We start from the raw sequence: 27,446 nt of genomic DNA, 5'->3' as shown, positions 1-27,446 counted from the left end.
TTTGCATCACTGAACTGAAGCCTTTTGGCTCTTTATTTTAGTAAATACTTTAAACACCAACCGAGAGTTCATTTACAAAAAATACATCTCTCCATCACTTCAGGTTCCTTAGTACTGAACAAGAGTTTTTGCTCTCTTAAGGTTTCTGCCTGGTCTCATGAGAATCAATCAAAACTGTCAGGCCAGTGAAACCTTATCAAAATTAACCAATAAAAGGCGAATATATGGATGCTTGGGCAAGCGATCATGTCTTCTATAGTCTGTGCTAGGGCAACTCGTAAATGCTGGCAAGTGTATTCCTGTAAACTCTCTGGTCAAATTTCATACAAAAACTTTCATAGTTTCTACATTCGGCTTTGAAATAATGCTGGATTTAATATCCACTTGATTTATATAAATGTCTTTTTTTTTTTGTTTGTTATCTTTGTTGAATAATTCTACAATTAGTTCAGTCTGTTCTCATATCTCTGAGATCCAGTCTTTCAATCATCTCTTGTTTCTATTTTACTCCAAATTTCTTAGTTAAAATTCATTTAAAACACAATCTGGTATACTGCTAATCATGTTCTAGTAGCAGGGCTTATACGTTGGTCATACATAACTGGTAATTAGTTTATGGAATTAACAACGCATATAAAGATATTAATTAAAGGCAACTTTAACGAATAACTTCTATATTTCGGCAACGTCACATTGCCATCTTCAGGAACATAAAAATATGGTATGTGCATGCAGGTACTAACAAAGCAAATGAGGAAGAAAGCAAGAAACTAATATTGTTCCTAAAGTCCTAATGGTGTCCTCTGGCAGGCTAATTCGGATGTCTTGGCCGTTGGGCTGAAGTTCTCATAATGTAAGTCTCCCAAATTTGGGGTGGTTTCATGCACCCAAATTTGTTGAGGTTTGGAACGTTTTTTAGAGCTGCTGATGATTCCTTGAATAATCTTTTGTATTTAAACTTGCTGCGGTGTATTATTTTAGTTTTCTTCCAACGAATTCTATGGTGGGTATCTAAGGCATGGTCTACTAGCCCTGAATAGCTGTACTGGTGGAACTGGATGTAGTCTTTGTGTTCTGAAATCCTGATATTTGCTGTCCTGCCTGTTTGGCCAAAGTAGGACAATTTGCAGCTGCAAGGGACCTGGTATACACCAGGTAGGTCTAGAGCATAGGTTGCCAAACTTTTTCTGGCCACTGCCAACTTTGCAAGACATAAATTTTGTAATGCTCCCCCCCCCCCCCCATTATAACAGTTTCAATAAAACCATATTTCAAATACTCAATACTGTACTGTCGACATTTCTTCTTATATTCAGACATAATGAAGTAATAAAATTTGCAAAAATATTCACAAAATAAAAGATAATTTAATTTACACTTTGTATGAATCCGCTTATCTATCACACTTTCGACTGATGATTGTTGGCAAAGCACACAAAACATAATGAAACTTATTCCTAAACCACTGGTATTTATAGATTTGAAATCTAGCCCGAATCAACTTGTTTGCGATACCATCGTACTCGTGCTTTGAACAAGTCACTGCAAGCACCAATATTCCTGTCAAAACATGCTGAATTGAGTGAATTACCTACGTAATAGTTGACCGACATACTACTAGTTAAGACTAGTCTGCTGCGTGGATGGACTAAAGCCTGTATGGTACAATCGATTTTTACAATAGCAAAAAATGAATGAATTTTTTAAGTATATAAAAAATAGAAGTTAAAATATCCTGTATAACACGTTCAATTTTCTCATTGACATAGAAAATTGACATCTATTTCTATCTGACATGGGAAATTTTCAACTGATTAAATAATTGAAATAGAAAATTGATTAAAAAATCAATCGTGTAAGACAGGCATAAGATGAATTAAAATGTAATATTTAAATTTTAAATGATTATCTAATCGCAAAATCACAAAAATAATTAATTTTGAAATATATATTATTAATTTCTTCTATAAAGAGCCACCGACCCCTAGACCGCCTGAATGCCCCAAATGCTTCTGATCCCACTATAGCCCCCCCCCCCCCCCCCTAGAAGGCTTCAGCACCCACTGGGGGTGGTACTGCCCACTTTGGGAACCTATGGTCTAGAGGAAGTGGTTGGTCTTTGGTAGAGTGGATAAGGGATGCCAACTTTTTATATGGTTTGTAACAAGAAGTAAGTCATATTTTTTGAGGATATTGGTTATTTTCTCAGAGGTGCCCCAGATGTAGGGGATGGTGATAGATTTGGTGTAATCTTTATTGTGTGTGGGGAGGGGGGGTTTACTGGTTTTAGTATTTTTTGGATTTTTGGGGGGTTATAGCCATTGGCTAAGAAAGTGTTGAGGATGTGGTTTAGTTCAGTGGTTAGGGCCTTGTCATCTGAGCAGATTAATTTTGCCCTGTTATATAGTGTTTTTATAACCCCATATTGTTGTGAGGGGGGGGGGGGGTTGCTGGTGAATGTATCTACCAGTATGGGTGGGTTTTCTGTAAACAGAGAAAACCAAAGATCCATCAAGCTGGCGAGTGATTAAAGTGTCTAGGAATGGGAGGGTATTGTTTTCCTCTTTTTCTAAGGTGAACTGGGCTCTGGGGGGGTGTTGGTTGTTTAAGTGTGTTAGGAAGGAGTGGAGTGTATCTGAGCCATGTGGCCAAATAGTGAACACATCATCTACGTATCGAAGCCAAATAGTGGGTTTTTGTGGGGCAGAGGTTAAGGCTTTGTCTTCAAAGGTCTCCATAAAGAAATTGGCCAAGGGTGGGGAAAGTGGTGAACCCATGGATGTCCCCTCTATCTGTTTGTAGAATTTTCCTTGCCAAATGAAATAGCCTGAGTTCATTGTGAACTGAAATAGGGCTGAGATATCGGGAGGAAACTTGGCTTGAATGAGCTCTAGGGTTTCTTTGAGTGAATAGGGAGGAGACGTCGAAGCTGACCATTATGTCAGTGTGTTGGAGTGAGAGGTTTTCTATACTGGCTTTAAAGTGGGCTGAATTTTTTTATGTGTGATGGTGTGTTGCCAGTATAATGTGTGAGCATTTTTGGCTAAATGTTTGGCTAATTTATATGTGGGGGAATCAATGCCATCCACTATGGAACGTAATGGCACATTTTGTTTATGTATTTTTGGGAGTCCATATAATTGGGGGGGGGGGGGGTCTGGAGTTATAAGGTTTTAGTTTGTTAGTGACTTCCACAGGCCAAGAAGTGACTTTCTTAAGGAGTCTGTGAAGAGTTCTGATCTGAGAGCTGGTAGGAATTTATTCAATAGGGAGGTAAGTAGTACGGTCTAGTACTAAAGCATTAAGCTTACCTTTGTAGTCTTTTTGATTGAGCACCACGGTGGCATTTCCCTTATCCGCTTTGGTGATTACTATTTTTTTGTTTTTCTTCATTTCTAGTAGGGCTGCATATTCGTCTTTGGATAAGTTGGTTTTTGGAGATTTTGCTTTGGTTAGAACACCGGCTACATCCAGTCTGACGTTGTTGGCGATATGGTTAGGAAGGTTGCGAATCCCACATTCTATTTGGATCATGATTTCCTTGGCAGGTATTCTTTTAGGAGCTAGAGTGAAATTGTGGCCATGTGAAAGTGCGGTGAGTGCTTCAGGCTTTAAAACTATGGATGAGAGGTTGACTACAGTGTTGAGTGGTGGCTGTGGTAAGGAAATAGCATTCTTTATCAGGTTTTCGTATTTTTTTAAGTGCCGACTACGTATTTTTTCGAATTCTTTTCTTGCCGAAGCGCATGAGACGTCATAAAGAATCGTCCAAAGATCATGGCTGAGCATATCTAAAAGCTCTTCCTCTAGCGCCCGTAAGGTTTTGTTTTTGTCGGCAAGGAGAACGCGTCGCAATAATTTGTTCTCTTAATAGAGCGAAGCTAGTGCGATTGTAAATACGCTGAGCTTTCTGTGAAGTAAAACGGTGCTTCAATCTAACACAATTAGGGATTACCTTGTTATCCCGGCAGCGTTTTAGGAACGTCAGACGATTTAGTTGTCTCGATATCTTCAACCTCATTTTGCCGTATTGACGGGCCTTTCGTGTGATGGAATCTCCATGGATGATCGTGAGTCTAGTAGCAAGGCTTATACGTTGTTCATACATAACTGGTAATTAGTTTACGGAATTAACAACGCATATAAAGATATTAATTAAAGGCAACTTTAATTAATAACTTCTATATTTCGGCAACGTCATGTTGCCATCTTCAGGAACATAAAAATATGGTATGTGCACGCAGGCGCTAACAAAGCAAATGAGGAAGAAAGCAAGAAACTTATATTGTTTCTAAAGTCCTATTTGTGCCCTCTGGTGGGCTAATTTGGTTGTCTTGGCCGTTGGGCTGAAGTTCTCATAATGTTTTTTCTACTGAAGCTGTTTCTGCTGCATAATGCTGAAGGTCTCATATTGTTCCTGAAGATGGCAACGTGACGTTGCCGAAATATAGAAGGTATTCATTAAAGTTGCCTTTAATTAATATCTTTATATGCATTGTTAATTCCGTAAACTAATTACTTGCTAATCTTGTGTTTTGGCTGATTTCCTGCTGACAGCCTTGCTTATGCTGTTCTCTGGTAATTCATTTTCCATCTTCACTAAAAATTATGCTTTATAGGTTCATGACACAGTTGTTTTCTTTTTTATACTTATTTCTATAGTTTTGGTGTTTATTATTATTATGTGACGCCTCCAAGGACTCATCAAGGGAGGGTACTCAGGTCTGCTAAACACAACTCACTATCTCTACCACTTAACCCACCGTCTACATAGAATGTAGATGGTGGGTTAAGTGGTACCTCCCACTACCAATAATATTCTTTGTCTGTAATTTGCCTGTATGTGAATTGAAAAACTTGAGTTTCTTTGTTTTTCATCCCATAAACTTGGGATGAAAATTTGTGGCAGCAGTTAGGTAACTTATGTTTAATATCACTTTCTTTGATGATGATGTCTATATGGCAAGGAGGATTACAACCATGCCTCAAACCTGATTTAACATTAAGTGATCCAGTATACATTCTTAAATTCTACTGCTGATTTGCAAGTTAATATGCTACATATTGTTCTTTCTGCTTAAGATTTCATTTACATGTGCAGATTCAAATACCATTCTTATATTCTCATTCATTATTTTCCAGCTGTATGTTTTTGAGATAAAAATGGGAACCACTATTTTGCTTTTTAATTTACAGTGAGAGTTCTGCTCCACTCATATGGCATTTTAGGTCAGACATGTCTTCCAGCCACCTTTCAGATTTCTGTGTGTTTGTTTCATTTATTGAAATGTTTTCATGATTGCATTCTTGGATATTTTTTACCACCTTAAAGTAGCTAGTTTTCTCTCTGATTGTTTGAAGATTCATTGAATGTCATTAGATGCTTTTTTGCCAATGCAGAAGTGTCTCAGAGCTTTATTCTATTATCCATCTTCATTCTTTTATATATAGATGACCTTTCACTGACTTCAAACCCTATCCATAGCTTTGCTAATGGATTACACTCCATTCCTGCTCATTTGAGAAACCTACCATATTTAATCGAATATAACTTGCCCTCACCCCTGATTTTACTTTACGAAAAAAGAAATGTAAAAGTTTTGCATATACCTCGCACATGAAAAAAAGTTTAAACATTCACGCCAGGGCGATAGTAACTCACTCCCTGCAGTAAACAACACACCCTCCCCAACAGCCACTATACAGACACCAGAAAAACAGTAGTTTTATTGTATCACTGAATAAGGTACAGCAACATTTGCCAGCTATGTAATATATTTCTCAACAAATAGTGCAATTTAGAGACAACTGGGATAAAAAACGGCACATTTCCTCCCACAGAAAGTATGCTGTATAGACTCAAGCCAAACCATGTGTTATACCGGCAAACACAGCATCTAACTAAAAACTATTGTTTAATTTTTCATTTACATGAAATACGTGTTTGTTTGATTGCATTTGAAATTTTCGATGTCATTAAGAGAGATCACAAAGGGTAACTTCAAATAAAATTCTACTGCGAATTGAAACATGCCATATGATGTGTGTGAGTCTGACCACCAGCTCGACACAGGAGCAGCAACAAAACTATTAAACTGAAGGGTTGAAACTTTGTGCGAGTTGAGCCCACCCATGCGACACAGAAGCGTTGCACAAACAGTAATGAGAAGTTCTTTTGAAACAATAAACAGGCAAAACACCACCCCATCATGAACATGTTAAAACTAAGAAATATATAGTGAATGTTGTTATGGCAGTTTCAAATATTATGGAATTCAGTTGAAGAGAATTAGTATTTCAACTCAGCAATTGTCTGCTTGTCTTTGTCGTTGGGGTTGCGTGATCTTTTGTTAATCCAATCAGTTGTCTTCATAGCTGCTCCATCTCTACTGGCCTACCGTTGCTGTCTGCACACTCTTTCACTTCTCATTAGTCATTCATGAAGGATTGTTCATTACGTATCTCAAGTCTTGTAAATTACTGGTAATTTTTGCTTGGAATAATGGGAAAGAAGATGATGATATTTGTGTATAGACGATGCACATAAGGAAACTACTCTCAAGGCCGGAAGCAGCGATAGAGAATAGGAGATTCTTGGTAAGTCATATCCATTTTCAGTTTTTTCAACTGAAAACTTTAGTTTCCAAAAATCCCCACATATATCTTGCACCACGATTTTTTAGCTTTAATTTTGGGGAAAAAATTCGAGTAAATACAGTATCTTCTACTGCCAGTTCCTAAAACATAATTTACATTCATCAGTAAGATGTGGATAACCTAACTATCCCCACTGCTAACACAGTTCCTCCCTTGTTATTCATACACACACAAAATTCATAATATCCAGATCAATAGGCAAGATCAGATCTCTCTCCCTTTTTCCTTCCTGGAATAACATTTATCTCTACTTTTTCATGATACAAACATTCCCCTGCTTCTAAGGGAAAAAAAAAAACAAAGTTGGCATCCTTTTTGCTCAAAGTGCTTATTATTTATCTGTTCAGTTACCAATCTGTAATAAATTCATCCCACCCAACCTTTTAACACTGTTCTTGCATTTGGAGTAGTATACTAAAAACTTAAAAAATTTTTGATTCTATCGCAAAGAGGGAAGTCTGACTAATCATTGATCTATCTCTCTCTCACTCACACACACCAGTACTATCTCACAGACAATCTCTTCTGCCTGTCTTTTTCATGGACACCATTCAATTTAATTAGCATCCATCATTCTTCCAATTTCTTCTAATAACATGAGCATTGATTGTCCAAAATCCATTTACATTTCAACTACTAGCCCACCAAACCTGCTTCTCTGCTCATCTTTCATTCCCTCTACTTTGGTTTTTCAGAGCTTCCCCATCAAATATTTTACAGAAAATACAACCTACAGCTAAAAAAAAAAAAATAATTCATCTCTGCTCTCTTAACCTCATACCTACAGCATTAATGTATTATAGGTTCTGCAGCCTTCTCTATGTGGAATCAATTAAAAAAAATAAATAAACTGATTACCTTATTTAAAAAATTCCTTAAGAAAATTAAGATAATAAAACAAGTCTTAAATTACAAACCATTAGGAAAAAGAAAACTAGGACGTCCTCCTAAGAGATAATGCCGGAACAGGCCACTCTCGGCCTAAATCCTTGACAGGCATGATGATGATTAGATTATTCTTTATCTTCAGTTTTATGTCATCTGTTAATATACTTGATTTCTTTTATGTCATTTTTTCCATATATTTTCTTTTTATTCTGTAATCAACTTAGCAGCAAAAAGCTTTATGTGATTTATTTTTTTCATAGAATGCTTCTTATACTAATTGTGTCTGCTATATATTTTTTATTTTTCTGTTTTTGCAGATAACTTTACCACATGCCTCCTCTGATTTTTATGTTTTCCTTGCAGAATCAATCAGTGTATCTGATTTGGCATTTCTACTATAAGTTTGGTTTTTGTTTTCAAACTCTTTTTTTTTTTTTTTTCTATGAAGAATATCTATATATTTGGATGTATAATACAAATATGAGAGTTGCTTAACTTTCTTTTCAAAAGTTTTCTACCCCCCCCCCCCACCCCATTGTAATATTAATTTTTATCCTTATCAAGTGGTGGTCACTTTTCAAATTTCCTGTACATTTTTGTATCTTGGAAAAGAACAGCATAGTGTTGATATACTCTGTCCTAAAGCTGAAATTCAGGAGGTACATATTATTATTAGTTTTATCATTTTATCAAGATTTTCCCAAAACATTCTGTATGTCTGGTCACTAACAAGAAACCTACTTTCCTCACCCTCTTTATGCCAGCTTCCCCCTCTAAATAATTCAAGCTTGCACTTCTATAATAGAACCTTCCATGGGATGATGTGCATAAATAAGTCTCATTATCCAATTTGCCATCATCACTCAACTTGAAATTGACTTATCTTGTTTAGCTCCTCTCTCTCTCTGATCCTATTGCCTGAATAAATCACCTTATACAGGGTGGCCCATAAGTCATGGAACATTTTATAGAAAGGGTCTGTCTTTGTAAAGCCATAAATGGAAGGCATTTACATGGTGTGGTTTTTCATAACTAAGTAAAAAAAAAATCTGGTGATGTTAAAAAAAAACTTATGCAGTTGCTTCACAAAGATGGGCCCCTTCTATGGCATGTTCCATGACTTATGGCCATCCTGTGACTTATTGTTTGGAATTCTTCCTGGATTCATTAATATCAGTCATGACAGTATTCTGTTTATGTTTATGTAAGTCTTATTCCACTTCTATTTCTTTTATATCAGTGCTTTTTATGTTGATGGTGCCTAGCTACACTTCTGTTCAGATCGACTTTTCAGTGTTCTTTGATACAGGCATACCCCGGTCATATGATATGTTAGGCTCCAGACCACAGTCATATAGTGAATCAATCGTTCAATCTACACTGATTGATTCTGCAAGGAAAAAATAAAGATCAGAGGAGGCATGTGATAAAGTTATCTGCAAAAACAGAAAAATAAGAAATCTGTAGAAGACACAATTAGTTTAAGAAGGATTCTTTGAAAAGAAGAAACCACTAGTTGACTTTTCAGTGTTCAACCTAGTTTCCTGGTGAAAGCATAAAGGATCCCCATGTTTAACTAGATGATGTCCTATCCAACATGATATCTGATTGTCATACTATCATAACTTGTGTAGTTTCATCCCATATAAAATACAGTCTGGTCAGCTGAATCCTAAATTTCTAGGCCATATTCATTTAATATGAAGCCAATACTTAATAAAAGAATAACTACAGAGAGGCAATGATTGAAAATTAGGTCAGTTGTTTCTTTGCATTCCTTATAGCTGTTTGAAATTTCCTCCTAGTTATCTGCTTTCAACCCTGCTCCAGTAGCTTATTATCCATATTCAGTATAGAGGTACATATAATTTAGTCGGAAATTAGACATCTTAATTAGCTTTTAGGATTTTAAATATTCTGAATACTAAAATTAACAGTAAATAATTTTACTAATTAAAATTAATTTTAATTAGTAGAATTATTTGATAATTACTATAAAATATACACTTCCACCATTAATTTATAGTTCTATTTACTGTAAACAGATTCATGCATAGGATTTAATGTTATACAGTTGTAATTTGTATTCATTTTAGTTTGATTGAGATATTCCAGATATAATTGATTACTGCTAATATTATAAGATTTTTTTTTTTTTTTAATCAAAATACAAATCTCTGTTTATTTGTATTGTCTGCATTAGGTCATGGAGAAGGTGGTTCGCCTTTTCCAACTCCAGGTTCTACAGGAAATTTGTCAATGTCATCCCCTGCAACAGGAACATGGCCAGGAAGCCCTTCTGTACCCCGTCCATCTCCTCGTTCCCTTGGCACAGCTCAAAGCCCAGGTAGTAGTAGTCATCCTGCATTACATAGTCCTCAAGCTGGAACATCAGCAGATCATGCCAAACCTCCAGGTAACCTACTAATTATTTTTTTTCATTTAGAATTATTCAAAATATTTCACTTTGAATAGTCATTTGAATTCTGAAATTCAAAAATGCAACTGGTTTAGATGATAATCAACCTGGAATATCAAAACAGGAAAGTTTTACAGTGGTTACACTGTATAATTCAGAAACCCACAAGTCAAATCTCATGGAATAAAATACAGGCATACTCTGGTCATATGATATGTTAGGTTCCAGACCACAGTCATATAGTGAATCATTGCTTCTCCCCCCCCCCCCCTTGTAGATGCATGTATATGTATGTGTGTAAATGATGTAAATAAAGCATTTATTTAGGTCAGATATGCAAATGAAAAAGTTATTGTAACTATCTTGGCTTAAAGGAAGATACCCAGTTTTGTCATCAATCTACACTATTAAAAGTTTTTCCATTTCAGCAATTAGATTGTCACATTTATGGATAAGTGTAGTCTTAACTAGCGTAGCAAGTTTCACTTGTAACAACTGTAACAACAGTAGTGCAAGGGAAGTTAGCCAGCATCCTATCCAGTGTTCAACACACAGTCACTAAATTTAATAATTTTAATCTTAGCATGTAATGTAACACTGGGAGCTACAGTACCCTTACTTGAAATTTTATCTCCCATTTATTGACAACAAAAATAAAGTAATAGTTACAATTAATTTATAATTCACAGTGAAATACCAAAACACACAAAAAGAGATGTAATAAGCAGTGATGCTGTAAACAGATAGTTCACAAAAACTGCACATTGGTTGATTCACAGGAGCATCATGCTACTTAAACTGTTATATGATCAAATGCAGCATCGTATAAATGGGCATAGGTCTTAATTGAAAAGCATCATATGAGCAGATTGTTGTAAAGCTAATCATTGTAAGGGGGGGATATTACTGTACTCTTTTTTTTTTTTTCAGAAAGATTTATATAAGCATACTTGATTGTTTGATTTTTAGTAGAACAATCGCAAACCCTTGGTGGGATTTGAACCCACAGCCTCTTGACTAGAGAATGGATACACTAACCACTCGGCTAACCATGGCAAGCATACTTGAGAAAAGCTAGGTATTTACTTTATCAAAATAGTCAAGATATCAGGGGAATATTACATTGGAATATATATATCTTAAAAAGACATAAGGTTTGGTGGAAAGGTGAGGGGAACTGTTTAAAACACTGAACCTCTTTGATGTAAGTGGAACATTATTCAGAGCAGTACATGGTATATACTTAAGTTACAAATTACCAGTTAGAATAGAAGGTCACACAAGCAAGATATCTTGATTTTTGTGATTATATGATATAAATAAAGCATTTATTTACATCATTATGCAAATAAATAAAACATTTATTTACATTAAAGAATGGGATTATTGAAGAAGGCTTGCTGGTAGATAAGCTTATAGGTTGGTTACTCATAACTATTATTGTTCAGGTAATAACAATATATACTAAAATATTAATTATAAAAACTTTAATTAAGATGGAATCTCCCTGATGATGTATATTTCAGCAACATACATCATCAGGGAGAAAAGATAAGAATGTGTGTGTAAGTTCACCTATAATATGCAGATGTGATAATGATATGAATGTTATTGAACATGGTTATGAATTTGGGGAAATGGATAGAAATGTACACTTTGGGTTCAGACTTTTTTGTGTGTCTGTGGACAGAAAAGAAAAAGTTGTTTAACCAAGCCAAGCCAGGATGTAACTTGTTATGTCTATACACAAATGCCAGGAGCATCAGAAACAAAAAAACAGTTTGTTGCCTCAGTGAATATGCTTTCACCTAAGATTATTGGCATTAGCGAAACCTGGCTATCCGTCAGATGTAGTAACTAGAATCCAATGTATTTTTTAGGAAGGACAAAAGTGATAGGAGAAGAAGATGAGTATCACTAATGATATCAGTTGATTTGTGTCCAGTTACAATAGAAACTCATGAAAGCAATAATAGTAATGAGGTCCCATGTAGCAATGAGTTTGAGGCTCTGGTGTGAAGTTGATGCCAACAGGTGAAATACCTGGTGGTTCAGCTGCTGGGGATGATGAAATGCATTGCCAAATTACCCTGATGGACACTAAATGAGTAATCATTATGGAGGACTTAAATCATTCAAACATTGATTGGATAGAAGAGAAATCTTATGATAAAAATGAAGGAGAATTTATTGAACTGTTGCGAGATAACTCTCTCAAGCAGCATGTCAAACTTCTTGAATGCAAAGTATGATAAAGTGAATGTGAAAATCAAAACTCTTAAACTCTGCCCCTAAAATCTCTGGCCAGTCTCTTGCTATAAAATTTTACATATCATATGTGATGGAGGCAAATGGCAACTATCCATGTTGGGGTGTCTGCTGACTCAAAAAAATAAAAATAAAAAATAACGGCTCGCAAAAAAAATAGCTATAGAACAAACAAATATTGCATTCGATTCATTAATTTAAAAACAAAAAAAAAAGTGAATATTTGTAAACAAGATTCATGGAGCCTTAGGGCTCTGCAGAGCCCACTTTGGGAAACCCTGTTATAGGATATCAGCTGATGAAATTTTTCATTATATTGAAGGTAGGAAAAGCACAAGGAAGTTAAGTTTGTGTGTGATTAAGAAAGTGAGGAGAGCTAGATTTTTCTCTGAGAGAGAGAGCAGTGAGTGGAACAGTTTGCCTGTTTAAGTCATGCATGCATCTAGCATGAATGAATTTAAGAGAAGATATCACAATAGGTGTGAGTGATTTATGCCCCTCCCTTAATGAGTCCTTGACTTCTCAAATAATAATAATAATATTCTTTTATTATTAGAGGACTGTTTTTAAGATTATTAAACTTTGTTTTGTTACCCCCCCCCCCCCATCTCGGAAAAATCTAAAATGTATTCAACCCACCTTTTCTTAATTTCTTCAGTTTTAAATATCATTTAGTCATTACTGCTCTTGATTGAAAAGTTCTGGGGATCATTAATTTTATATTTTATTTCTAAATCTTTTATTTCGTATTTCCTTGAACTTCATGTTACGGCATGCTTCTTTTGCCTTTCTGCATGCTCATTATTTTGTTTTAAGATTTATGTTCTGGTTTATTTTTGCATGTCCTCTTTTGTTGAACAAGTTTAATATACTACCATTCATTCATGTTTTTTTTTCTACTTTTAGTCTTTTTGGAGGTTACAGTTAAAAGCACATACCCTTTCAGATGTGTATAATGCTATGCATTATGGGAAGGAACACTTCCCAGATTTGTTTCAACCTTTATTGAGGTCTCAGCAGTGGGAGCCAGATCCTTTCCTCTAATCCAGAATGTTTTAATAATAAGGTGACACCTTTTGTCTACTTGTATATGGGAAAAATATGATTTCTGCATTACTTCAACCTTGTATCTCTTCTGGGTCTGGCCTGAAATGGCAGGGCAGTGGACTCACACCAGGCACTGAAATTTATTTCATACCAACTAGCGGCAGTTAGTCACAGATTGTAATCTCACTGTAGGTATTGGTGTTTTTGAATTTCCTTAGGCTGGAGATGAGTTGATGAGATGAGCTGGTCTCACATCGTTGTGTGGTGTGAGACCAGCCTGCTAAATTGGCTTGAAAAGGTCCTTGTTTGGTGTCTACATCACTGTTTCTGGATTATGTAAAAAACAAATAAAAATATTAAACTTTACCCATTCACATTAATCTGCTATAAATATACAATCTTTTATAGGTGAGGCTATTTTTTTTAATTAAAAAAGTCCATTTTTTTTTGTAGGAAAAAATGGAATTGATTGATTCCTGATGAAAGAGAGGCCTCACTGGAACAAAAGTTACAGGCTATATTGGATAGTGTTTTAATGATACTATCTTGCTCCAGCTAGGACCTCAGCAGATTTCAGTCATATACAACAATACTTCCTATTTGATGGTTAGTTCCCACAGTATAAAAAAAAATCAATCCTTACCAATCCATGACATTTCTTCAGAAAGATTTTACTAATGTTATCCCCGAAATATGAGAAACACAATAATTTGAGATCCCATTTTACATCCTAGGCCACCAACAGGTGTCCATAGAGGCTGTTCCCACCTAGTTAGGACCCTTATCACGTTTCACCTGTTATGTTGCTTTTGTGTGTGTGTTACAAGTCTCATATTGCACTCCTTGATGTCCCTGTGACTGAGATGAAATATTGGAAGAATTACATAATATTTTTAATCCTTTCTCTGTGCTGTTTCACTCCATTAAGCTGCTAATATGAAGTAGTCAGTAATACATATGAAGATAATATCATTAAAAGTAATATTAGCTTGTGCGTATAGTAATAAGTGAAATGTTAATACTGCATGTTTTCTATGATTTTATTGATAATCCCTACAAATTTTTTATGTAGGGGGGAAACAGTTCTATGATAAGTGTTGTAGCCAGTTTCTTGGTTAAATAATAAGAGAACTGTGAGCATAAGTATTATATTTAGCTTCTGAATTTTGGGTAAGCATCTATTCTGGGGACAGAAATATCCATCCTTTGAACTTCTGACATGATTTTGACTGCTTCTGGTGATTCTGTTTTTATTTTTTTATTTTTTTTTCCTGTTACCAGTTTTTATATGTGACTAAATTTCATGCTAATATGTATCCATTTTCTTGATATATGCTGCTCTTCTAAGAATGATAGTAGTTACTTTTTTATGATTTTGTTATTAAGATTGTTTTTCTTAATGATCTTATGGCTGTTATTTTATTTATGCTGGCCTGGTGGACTGAATGGTTAGTGTATCTGCTCTCCAGCCAAGCAGCTGCAGGTTCGAATCTTGCCAAGGGCATGGATGTTTGTGATTGTCCTACTAACCAATTACCATATGTACTGCTGTGATCTGTGTTCTGCCACAGTACGACTTTTGATGTCTTTGTGCCATAAAAATCAAATAAAAAAAAAATATTTTATTTATGCTTAGATTCCTTTGAGTGGTATAACATAGTATTGGATGTTAACTTGCTAACAAGATTTTGTCTATTACATGCTTGTGGAAGGGTCTTGAACCTTTCTCAGTTTGATTTAGGTAATCTAATTTATTGTAAAATAGATAAACTAGAAAATATAGGCTCTTTAATGATGATGCTATTATTTATTTATTATTTTGTTTTTTATTTCTGTAGCTTCAACATCTCGGGTTCTTCCCCAGCGTTCTTGGGCGGCAGCCAGTCCAACTTTGTTGTCTCACAAAGCCTTTGATTTGTTGTGTTCTCCCAGTCCAGTGCCTGTGTCCCAGCCAGGAGTAACTCCACAAACTCAAGGTCCATTCCATTACTCTCCACTTGAAAGATTCCTTGGATGTGTATTTATGAGAAAAAACTTACAGAGAGTAATTCAGAATGATGATAGTGTGAGTTTGAGTTATATTTCTTATAATAATCGCTTATTATTTACAAATGTTGTCTTAGAAGCAATTCTGTGACTACATCTGTGATTACAAATGAGTCAGTAAATCAGTTATTTTGGAGAAATGATGTACAGTATGTAGATGTATGAGGGATGACTTTAATGGCTATAAGGATGTGCATGTACAAGATAGAATGCACTTGAATGGTTTTGGTGGCAGGTGCTTGGAAAAATTGTTGTTTGGTGAAAGAGTGAATGTGAATGGTCAGGAAAAACTAGATATGATTAGGTGTTTGCATAAAAGTGTAGATACGTGCATAGAGAGAGTGAGAATCATGGCTTGTTAAGAATGTCCCAATGATTAGGGATTCAAGATTTGTATCCAGTAATGCCACAAGCATCACGAATAAAGCTGAAGAGGTCTTAGGAATCAAAAATATAGGCATTAGTAAAACCTGGCTTGCAGAGGTGGATATTATTACAGCAATAGAATGTGATGGATTTAGTTTATTCAGTGAGGACAGACAAGATATACTAAAGATAGAGAATTACTACTTGTGGTTGTAAAGAAATTAAATCCAAATTGAGTAGAAGATATTATTGGTGTGAGATGGAGGTTAACAGGACAAAATACATAACTGGATACTGCTATAAACCAGGATCATCTGAAGAGAACTGTATAGACAAATGTTATGGATACAAGGAGAATTATCATTGCAAGTGATTTCGATATGGGATTATAGGTTGGATGGAGGAAAAAGCATGCAAGATAAAGGAAAAAAAATTTATAGAGGTAATATGAGATAACTACTTTAAGCAGCATGTGATGGAAGAACATTGGATCTGGTAAGAGCATTTGAGAATCTGTAAATAGTTGATCATTATGCCTCCAATTAACTGAGTACATATGTGGAACTGTAATGCATGTGATTATAATGATTGGATAAAGCTGTCAAGATACCTCTTCAAGGGCAGCATCTTGACATGAGAAACTGGATGATGGAAGAATCAACAGGGCATAGGGAATTAGTTTGAGGGTGCCTAAAGGAAACTATTTCTGACTGCATCACCGGAGTTAGGAGAATTAATCATATGGGAATTAAATGGTTGAATAACACTTTAAAGGAAGAACTGTATAAAAGGAGGATATTGTGAGATGAGCAATGATGAGACTGAAGCACTACAAATAGTAGTCTAGGAGAGTGATAACCATAGTGAGAAAAGCAAAATGAAAAGAAGTTGGCTGAAGGAAATCTGAGAGAATTTTGTCATATGTAGCAAGTTGTAGCACAAGTAGCATATAAGAAATAGTTGTTAAGTGTTCATTTTAGTAAGGTGCATATTCTGGTCAGATTATTAGCTCTCTAGATTTTTATTATTATTATTATTACGGGCGACTCCAGGGAGTCGTTAGATTCATCGAGGGAGGCCCTAAACATCATGTCCACACAACTATACGACATTCTCACAGTATTTATCATACCTTGCCTTGAACTCATTCACCGTCATAGCACCCACAACAGACTCTGGCAGCTTATTCCACTCATTTACCACTCTAAAAGAAAAGAACCCAGCTCTAACACCCTTGCTAACCACACTCTTTCCCAGCTTCCATAGGTGTTCCCTAGTTCTCCTACCACCAGTCCTGATTTCAAAAATATCCTCTGAAATCATATCTCCCCTTTTCTGCCTATCAACTAATTTCTGCAACCCACAGATCTTCAACCTGTTCTCATAAGGTTCATTCCATGGACCTGCTATCATCTTGGTCACTTGCCTCTGGATCCTCTCCACCTCCTCCCCATCAAGAAGAAACCTAGGTGACCAAATCTGGGCACTGTAGTCAAGATGAGGGCTTATCAAGGCTTGGTACAGAGGTATAATAACTTGCTTGTCTCTGCTCGTCAAAGTATTTTTCAACAACCAAGTGAGTTGATGAGCTGATTTAGCCACTTTTGCAATCTTCCCCCCCCTAAATTTCATCTCCCTATCCACCAACACTCCCAAGTCCCTGGCCTCATCAATCTCCTGGAGTACAGTTCTACCAATGTGATATACTGCTGCTAATCTTTTCACCCCAAAATGCGTAACTTTACATTTTGTCACATTAAATTGACATCCATTCTCCTTAGCCCAGAACTCCAGTCTATCCAAGTCGTCCTGCAAGATTTTGAGATCTTCTGCATTCACTATTGCCCTACTCAATTTTGCATCATCAGCGAACAAATGAACTGTTCCTCTTAGATCTTTTCCTATATCGTTAATGAATAGATTAAACAGCAGTGGTCCAAGAACAGAACCCTGCGGCACACCACTAGTCACAGGCCGTCTTTTGGACTCTACTCCTGAATAAACTACTCTTTGATATCTCTCCATCAACCACCCACCTATCCATCTCACCAACCCCTATATCCATCCCCATATGTTGTAGTTTACGGATTAGAATTCCATGTGGTATCCTGTCAAATGCCTTAGCCAGGTCCAGCAGTATCACTGTAAACCCATTACCCTTATCCAGTTCAGCCGTCACTGTGTTATGAAACTTGAGCAAGTTACTGAGGCATAATCTGCCCTTCACAAAGCCATGCTGTCTCCCGTACGGTATCTCATTTTCATCAATGCATTCCTGTATTTTTCCGTCAACAACTCCTGATATGCTGATCGGTCGGTAATTTGCAACAGTGGTCTTGGATCCTCCTTTATGCAGTGGAACTATTTTCCCCTCTTTCCACACCTTCGGGACTAAACCAGACCCAAGACTCAGGTTAAACAACATGGTCAGGGGCACTGATAATTCTTTAGCTGCTTCACGTAAGACCTGTGCCGGTATACCATCCAATCCCACAGATGTATTCACATTAAGGTTCTGTAATAGACTATTCACTTCCACTTCATTCATCACAATTCCCGTATAAACTAATGGTTACTTCATTTTTTCAATGTCACCACCTGGATGATATACTCTTGCAAAGTGCTCGCTCAGTAATTCCACTATATCGACTGATTCAGTGACCTCCTTACCATCGTCATTCCTTAAAATCATTTTGCCGTGTACATTTTTTTTTTTTGCTTGCAGCATATTGAAAGAACTGTTTGGGATTCTCTTTAGCTTGCATAGCTAGTTTCCTTTCATAATCCGCTTTTGCTTTTCTTACCACACTCGTTACCCTTCTGGCCTACGCTTTATACCGTTCGTGTGCCTGCAGGTCACCTCTTTCTTTAAATTCCCTCCACAGTTGTTTCTTTTTTTGCAGCTCAAGCTTAATTATGTTATTCATCCATTTAACTCTTACTTGTTTTACTATTCAGACCCTAGGTATGCAATCAGCCATAACCTCCTATAAATGCTCCTTGACCACTTCCCATGCTCTATCGACATCCAGCCCTTGCAGTGGTACATGCCATGGCACTGATCCAAGCAATCTCCTAAGCTTGTCATACTTGCCAACACAGTAATTCCACATATACCCTGTCTTAATCGAAAATTCCACACCTTTAGCCACCTCCCAGGTCAAGACCTTATGATCACTCTCACCAATAGGTGGCAACATGGTCATATTCATTAGGGTCAAATTCTCAGATGCTATTACCAGGTCAAGCACTCTCACACCCCTAGTATTTTCAATTACATGCTGTCTCAGATAGTTATCCCTTAATATTTGAATAAAGTCCATTTCCTTCCTCACATGTGTCCTCTCCTCCTTCCAATCAATGTTACCATAGTTGAAATCCCCCATAATAATTACCCTCCTTCCACTCATTTCATCAATTTGTTTATGCATACTATCTCCACCATCTATTCCATCACCTGGTCTATAGCAACACCAAACTGTATATTTTGTTCTGCCAGTCTCAATCTCACACCAAATAGCCTCAAATGAGCTCTTTTCTCTATCCTGCAATTTGACTTCTATTCTCCTTGGCTGCAGCTCATCAGCTATCATCATTAATACTCCTCCCACCATTTTATTCTCCCTGTCCCTCCTAAACACACTATAGCCTACACATTCTATCCCACTAACTATATCATCTTCTGTCAGCCATGTTTCACTAATGCCAATAACCTGTGGCCAGGAAGAGCCAATCAAGGCCAAAAATTCTTCCTTCTTGTTCCTAATACTCCTGGCATTGGTATACATGAAATGCAGAGGTCCCTTTGTCCCACCCCCTCTCTTGATGCATTATTCTAACTATCCCATTCCAATTTCTTGGAATGGGATAGTTAGGATAGTCTGATTCCCCCCCCCCCCTCCTTGGTAGTTCTAGTTTCCCTGGTTCTGGACATCATTTTCACTTCATTCAGCAACACTTTTTCCAGTCTCCGCACGCCAAATCCATTCAAATGCAGGCCATCCATCTTGTATAAATCCTTTCGCCCATCAAACTCATTCCACACCACACCATCTGCATAACCTGCGCATAAAGTCATTTGCAATTATGGCCCTCCTTCTAAACTCCTCTCTGTCATACCACGGCAACAGACTCTCCATCCTAACTCTGTCACTCTTTTCTTTCGCTACCTTTAACAATACTTTCAAGTCCTCTCTCATAAAAAATTTATCTCCTTTCAGTTCATTCGTACCCGCCACAACTATCAATTCTTTCACCCTCTGTTTTTGCGCTCTAATACTCTCACTTAAAATAATAATACTCTAATACTGGTAAGCATACGATTTAGTTAAACTCCCATCTATCACTCCTCTTAATAACGAGTCACCATACAACACTCTTTCCTTCATTTCAGAATCTCTCCCACTCTTATTTTTCCTTTCAAACACTTGTTTATTTCCATTAGCCGAGGCACTCTGGAAAGAGTTTTGCAGGTACTCTAATTGCCACTGCGCATTTTTGATCACTGCGCGCAACCTAGCAATCTCACTCCCTACAAATTATTCCTCATTTTTTTTCATCATTTAAACCATTTTTTTTTCTCTGTATAGTTGCTTTCACTCTCTCTTTGATCACCACTCTCATTGCCATCTTGTACAACATCGCAATTCCCTGTCAAGCCACTATTTTCACTCACATTCTGGCTTTCTTCAACCATAACTATCTCACGACCTGACACATACTTCAATTCCTCACTTTGCTTACACTTTCTGCACATTCTCCCACCACTATCACTTTCCATCCAAACTCCAGCCTCATTCGGGAATGCATACATCCCACACACATCACATTGGACAAACTCCCTCACATTATAGTTTTTGAACAAAAGCGTCGTTTTTTGGACACCATTATCTTACATCGCATTGGCGCCATGTGCTATTCTATGAAATGCGTTAAAATACTAAATTAAATAAAACGGGATTCACACCAAAATCACACAGACGCAGCAAGCTACCAAAATTAGACAATATTACGTTATGATTTAAACCAATATTCCAATATTCACTCAAAATTATACTTAGCTTTTGGGAGCTCTCTGAAAACACTACACACTGTGTAGCTCTCTAGCGGCAAACAGATGAAAATTGGATGGAAGAATATGGTAAATGAGTTAGAAGTGTTAAAGGTGTACAAGTGCTTGATTCAAATATGACAGTTGCCTGGACAGAATTTCAGCATGTGTGCTTAAGTAATGTGTAAAAAAAACTAATAATGTCCTCTTTGTTTATCTGAAGTCTCAGAACATACAGGAACGTAGAGTTCATATCCCTGATGGGGTCATCAAGGTATTTGAAAGGCTGGTTAGGAATTGCATCCAGAGGTGGGTCAACAACACTGGGATCCTTTGTAGATGACGGCAAGGGAAATAGATATATAATACTGCTAACTTTTCCAAGGCATTTGAGATGATGCCATATGGAAGGTAGTTATACCATTTCAAAGGAATGAATATGCAAAATAGGCTTATCTCATGGTTATCTGAGTGGCTGACTATAGGTATCTGAGAGTGATGTTAGGAGATGTTGAGAGTAAGAAAAGGATGGTGACTAGTGGTGTATCACAGAATATTTGGAGCTAATCATTGTTTAAGATATTTATTAATGATATTTGGAGAGAGTCTTGAGTGTGTTATTCAGTTATTTGTTGATGATGCTCAATTAGGGAGAATGATAAGGAGTGTAGCTGATATAGAACCCCTTCAGGCTGATTTGAACAGATTGGTAATATGGGCAGATGACAGTGAATGTCACTTCATTGTTGTCATGTGCAAAGTTATGCATTTTGGATGGAGGACATCACAGGTAGAGTATTATATTAATTGGAATTTTTTTGTAGTAATCAGTGAGGCTTTACTATAACCACTTTGGGGTTATTGTAGATGAGTTAGTTTCAGGGTCACATTGCTAAGGTTGTTAAGTCATCACATCAGGTAATAACACTGTTAAAGAGACTAGCTTTTAGGAATGAGAAAGTTATTCTGCCACTTTATAAGACTTTGATAAGGCCACGTTTGAATTATGTGTGCAGGTATGGGATATGGTCACGTGGGTTCCAAGGAGATTAGAAGGCAGTTGAAAAAATTCAGTGATGAGCAACCGAGATGATAATTGGCCTATAGAATTGTGCATATGAGGAGACAGATTGAGAAAATGTGTTCTTCAAAGTTGAGAAATAGATGGAGGAGAGAAGATATAAAAACATACTAAGTTGGTAATGCTTTTATCATATCTTCTCTCCTCCTGTAAGGGGAAGGATCTTACAGAATAGATTCAAGTGAGATTTTGCAGCGCTTGAGGATGGCTGAGATAGAAATGTTAGCCATTCTTGGAAGCTGGCTAAGTGTGTTTTTAGAAAGCATGTGAGGTACAGGTTCTTTTTGTGCTGTGTGGTGAGCATGTTGAATTGGGTACCATTAGATGTTGTGAGTACATCTCCAGTATATATGTTGAAAGAGATATATGATGGCAGAGAGAGAGAAGTATGGGTTATTCCTGGGAGCTGGCTAAGTGTGTGGTTTCAGAAAGCATGTGAGGTTCATGTTCTTCTTGTGCTGTGTAGTGAGCATGTGGAATTGGGTACCATTAGATGTTGTGAGTACATCTTCAGTAAATATGTTGAAGGAGAGATACTAGGGTATTTAAGTATGAGTATTTTAATGTGCCCTTTCTCAATGAATCCTTAGATTCTTTGGAGGAGTATTCATAATAATAATATTATTAAGCTTGATTTCCTGTTTCATGTAGTTACTTTTTCATTTCACTTTCCTGTCATTTTTACACTTGCACAGATAAACTTTAATCAGTCTGTTTATTTTGTCATGTGCTACCTGAGACTGTCAGTGACCACTATGCTTGCTTGACAGATCAAGCAAGCATAGTGGTCACTGATTTCATTGAGCAAGCATGGAGTTTTAATAATCAGAGCAGTTGAAGAACATTAAGTATATGTTAAGGAATTTAAGAATGAAACATTCAATGTCAGCAAGTATGTATTTTAAAATAAAGAATCAACTTGTGCATTTGGTTTGTGTGCATAATGCACAAATATATATCAGATTATCCCAAAAGTAATGTCATTTTTAGCATTAAGTTTTGAAAAGATATGAAAGTTAAAATCCCCTTGTAGAAATTTCTGGAAGCATTGCTGGCACTTTTGCACATTCAAAACATTATCACCATACACTTCTTGCACATTTTTTACAGTGTTAACAGCATTGTTGCTTTTTTTTTTTTTTAACTCATAAAGCATGATGTGCCTAATGTGCTCTTCAGTGACCTCAATAGTAATAAAGGGTTATTTAAACAATAACATTATGTATAATGTTCTTGCAAGGTAGGTGGAATTCCGTAGAATCAGGCTACCTCAGTACTTGGCAGTACTTATAAAACTTTAAAAATTCATGTTTAGACAAGCTGAGACACATTTGAACAAATAGAGCATTAAAAAACAGCATTACTTTTGATATGACCTGATACTAGGGTGAATGGCCAATTCTGACATGAAGACTGTAGCCATGTTAGGTAATACCTCAATTAGAGACCTAATCTTCTCAGTCCTCCCTGTGTCAGAGGTCACATTTACAGATCTTTCATTTCAGTACCATGTCTCTGCTCACTAATTTTCTAATATTACTTACCATGAAAGACATAATAAATAATAGCAACATTGCACTTCAAAAAAAAAAAAACAAAAAAAAAAAAAAAAAAAAAAAAAAACAGCAAAATAATCAGCAAAAAAAAATCAGAAAAAATGTGTCAACACTTGAACAAAAATGGCAAAAACATTTACCCCCCCCCCCCAAAAAAAAGCACAAATAAAATACTTCCTCATCCTCTTCACCAACATCCAAGCCTTCAACATGAACATTAATTATGTGCACCACCACTTGCATGCATCAAAACTTGATGCTGTTCCTTATTGAACCTCAACTGGCATTGAAATTCAATAATAACTACAGTTTACTTCGACTATCCTTAGTACATTTTGCACTATTTCTTCCATGAGAAGAGCAGAATGTATATATTTATCATCATCAAATTCCCAGTATGTGCCTTTCTAGTCTCCTAATTTCAGTGATCTACATGATGAGTTTGTATCATTATCAACTTCCTGTCCACAACCTTTCTCCAAATTAGTCTGTTATCTGTTAGGACTCATCAGATCTTATATTTCAGTCTTCTTGGCACTGTATAAATTCACCTAATGGTGAATTTATACATAATGGATCTAGATTTTGGTTTTCCTGTAAGTCTTTTCATACTATCCTGGACAAAAACACTGTATATTTGTCAGATATGACATTACATGATAGAAATTTTGAATTCCTTCTTTTGGTAAGGGATTTTCTTGCATCATTTTGTTGCTTTTGTTTTCTGCCTTACTGGTGTCCTATTTCCAATCATCCTGTGATTATATAGTTCTCAGAATTGATTTTCTAAAAGCTAATTATACAAAGAGATTGATCAATCGGAATAACCCTTTGGAATTTCTCTCTCTCTCTCTTTTTTTTTTTTTTTCATAATCTGTCCTTGAATGAAGGCTTTCATTCCTCGACACAAATCTCATGACAACTATCCAGTGGTGAGCTACGGAAATTTTAACAAAGGTTTTGTCGAGCAAACAACAAAAAAAAAAAAACCATATTTCACACAAAAGCTTTTAATAGAGCTTATGTACAAATGCCAATCAAAAAGTATGAGGGGACAATCAACCTGTAAAGGCTATCATTTTTAAACAAATATTTCATGATCTAAACATGAAATGTTTGCATAAGAATCATCTTTATTAATTTATCTTACATAAGAAAAACATTTTTTAACTATCAAAAAATAATAAGAATAAAATCTTTTATAATCGCACATATGCAATAGTCTGCATTTTTTATAAACAAAATAAATTTGTTTTTTTTGCAATAGAAGTTTTTATGACAAACAATTTATAAATAATAAATAAATATTATCTAAACACAATAATACTGAAATGTATTATATTTCTCTTTTGCTTTTATACTTCAAGTGATAATCAATGGTACCAATCAAGGGGCATTATTTTATAGTCCTATTTATTTATATGTGATTACCAAAAGTGTTATCTTATTTATAAAATGGTAGTAACAGTAACTATAATATTTTATTTAATAAAATCACTTTCGAGACGATGAGACGATTTTACATGGAAAAAAATAACTCACTGTCTTGTGCACATTTACCCAGAAAAAAACTCGCTCCTTTACAGGTTAACATTTACAAACAATTACTTTAAGGAAATACTTATGACAACATCTGCCACACCTTATTTCCTTCCTCCTTCACATCTTGTGTTCTTCTAGGAGGTTTTATAGCCGAGCGATGATTTTCTTGAAAAGATTTGACATAGGGATTCAGATTAAATTCATTCAAGGGTTTCCCATTTATACATAGTGTCATTAAATTCGAAATATCTTTTATAGTGAGAGAAGATCTCTTCAACGTTATGATATTATTCATCACACTAAAAGCTCGTTCAGCTTCAGCATTACAAACTGCAATTGTTGCTTAATCACTTTGGCTTTTTTCACTGTGCTGGGAATTTCATTTTGTAACTTTCCAGTCAAAGTCATTTCCACTAAATCTCTAAAATAATTAATTTTAATTTCATATTTCAAAATAAAATTTAAAGCTCTTATTCTCTTTTCTCCTTATAACCATGGACACGTAACTTCTTCCATGTTTCAGGATAACATACATTTAAAATATTTTTCAGTTCTTCATCTTCCAAATCCTCATAATTTTCATTTTTAAGTTTAAAATGACTTTGCTGCATTAATCTATCCTTTAAAGACATTATAAGAGAGTTTAGTATTTCTCGCGGTGGTTTGTGAAATCTGATTTTGCTTTCAATTGTTATTCCTTCAGATTCTTTTGATTTTAACATGGTATCAATTTTAGATTCATAAGAACCTACAGAATTTTAAAAATCATTAATTGTTTGCATGATTAAGGAGTTAGCCCTTATATTACTTATATTGCGACTTTGTAGAGCTTCTGACAAATATGATAATTCCTGTAGGATATCAATCGTTAATGCTAGATCTTTTAAAAATTCCAAATTGAGAAGTTGGTTTAAAAAGCCCTTATATTTATCGTTAGATGCAAAATGCTTGCATAAAGCTGGGTAATTTCTCCACACAGCAAGAGCCGTTCGTAAACTGCAAGCTGCCCACCATGGTCCAAAAAACAAAGCCGATCTTTAAAATTTCGATGCCAAGGTCTTTTGCAATCGTATTTAATTCTCATTGATTGTTTGGTGATTGATGATAAAAAGCATATAATTTATCCATAAATATTCAAAATGATTTATTTCTTTAATGTTTTTTAGCGAATCTTCTACTAATTGTAAATGATGAGCTACGCATGCCAAATCACAATGTTGGGAAATTTTTGTAGAAGTTTGATTGCAACACCTGATTTGTTTCCTAACATTACACTAGCTCCATCAGAACAAAATGCAATGAGATAATTTTTTAAATAGTTATCAGAAAATCCATATGAATTTAAAGAAGCAATTATAGTAGCATGTATACATTCTGTGGTGGTATTTTCTAGTTCTACAAGATCTACAAAAATCATACATGGTTCAGTGAGCTCAACTTGTATGTGAATAACTAAAACACTTATTTTCGATAATGTTGTCGATTCGTCTGCTATTATAGAAATTTTGCAATTTTTTTCCTATTATTTTGGAGAATGTTTCTAATTTTATTTGTTTAGAAATATGTTCAACTATTCTAATTCCTGAGAATCTAGAATGCAATGCCATTCTCAATAATCATTACCATTTTTAATTTGCAGCTCAATTAAATCTGACAAATCAGACATTGGTCGGTTTCTCTTCATCAAACTATAAACAGAATTAAAAATTTTTGAGGTTATCAAAATTTCTTTTTCATTTAGTTTGTCAATTACATTTGGTAATATAGATTTGCTGCATTCTTCATTTTTTTTTATGATTTTATTATGAGCAAATGATTCATTATGTTTGGATCACTTTTTATGCAAAGATGCGGTTCTTGAGTCTGTAGTATTTCCATTCGCTTCTATTTTCATTTCTACCCATTCCTTTGGTAGGTGACAACTTTTTTCTCCTTCAACACCTAAGTTTTTATATTTTGAGCAAACACAACATCCTAATTTACAATTTTTAACTTCTAATCACTTATACTGTGTTTTGAAATACGATGCTCGCTTCTCGTTCCAGCAATCAGGTAAATGATTTTCTTTTTCTCCTCCAACTTGTTGCATATTCATTGAATCAATGTGCATATTATCTTCATTTTCAACTGCAGTAGAATCAGCAGAATCACTTTTCATTATTTTTTCTTTCCCAAAAAAAAAATTAATAAATTTGACTTTTCATGTTTCACGGGTAAAAATACTTTTACAATTATAAAAATAAAATTTGCTGAATGTACAGTTTTTAAATTTATTATTTTAAAATTTTAAACACAAACAATTGTTGATATTAGGTGTTCTTGGCCATTGGGCTGAAGTTCTTCTGATGTATGTTTCCCAAATTTGGGGCAGTCTTATGCATCCAAATTTGTTGAGGTTTAGCATGTTCCTAAGGGCTGAGGCTGATTCCATGAATAGTCTTTCATATTTGAACTTGCTGTGGTGTATTCCTGTGGCGAGTATCCAGAACATGGTCTGCAAGCCCAGAGTGGCTGTACTGGTGAAAT

At 35.5% G+C, this 27,446-nt stretch overlaps 1 protein-coding gene across 2 annotated transcripts in view; it reads left to right on the top strand.

Annotated features, from left to right (window-relative positions):
• The window catches only part of MED14 (mediator complex subunit 14), a 429,754-nt gene that overhangs the window by 356,126 nt on the left and 46,182 nt on the right, over positions 1-27,446 (top strand). For both annotated transcript variants that reach the window (XM_090411452.1, XM_090411451.1), the window contains exons 30-31: positions 9,749-9,961; positions 15,118-15,344. In XM_090411452.1, coding sequence (XP_090267578.1) covers positions 9,749-9,961; positions 15,118-15,344 — 440 coding nt within the window. The remainder of the gene's footprint in view (positions 1-9,748; positions 9,962-15,117; positions 15,345-27,446) is intronic.

This window comes from Typopeltis vanoorti, chromosome 21 (assembly GCF_054136105.1).
Source record: "Typopeltis vanoorti isolate ZY-2024b chromosome 21, IOZ_Tvanoo_1.0, whole genome shotgun sequence".
NCBI classification, from domain to species: domain Eukaryota; kingdom Metazoa; phylum Arthropoda; class Arachnida; order Uropygi; family Thelyphonidae; genus Typopeltis; species Typopeltis vanoorti.
Note: the sequence above shows the minus strand (reverse complement) of the source record. Positions and strands in the feature narration are given on the sequence as shown.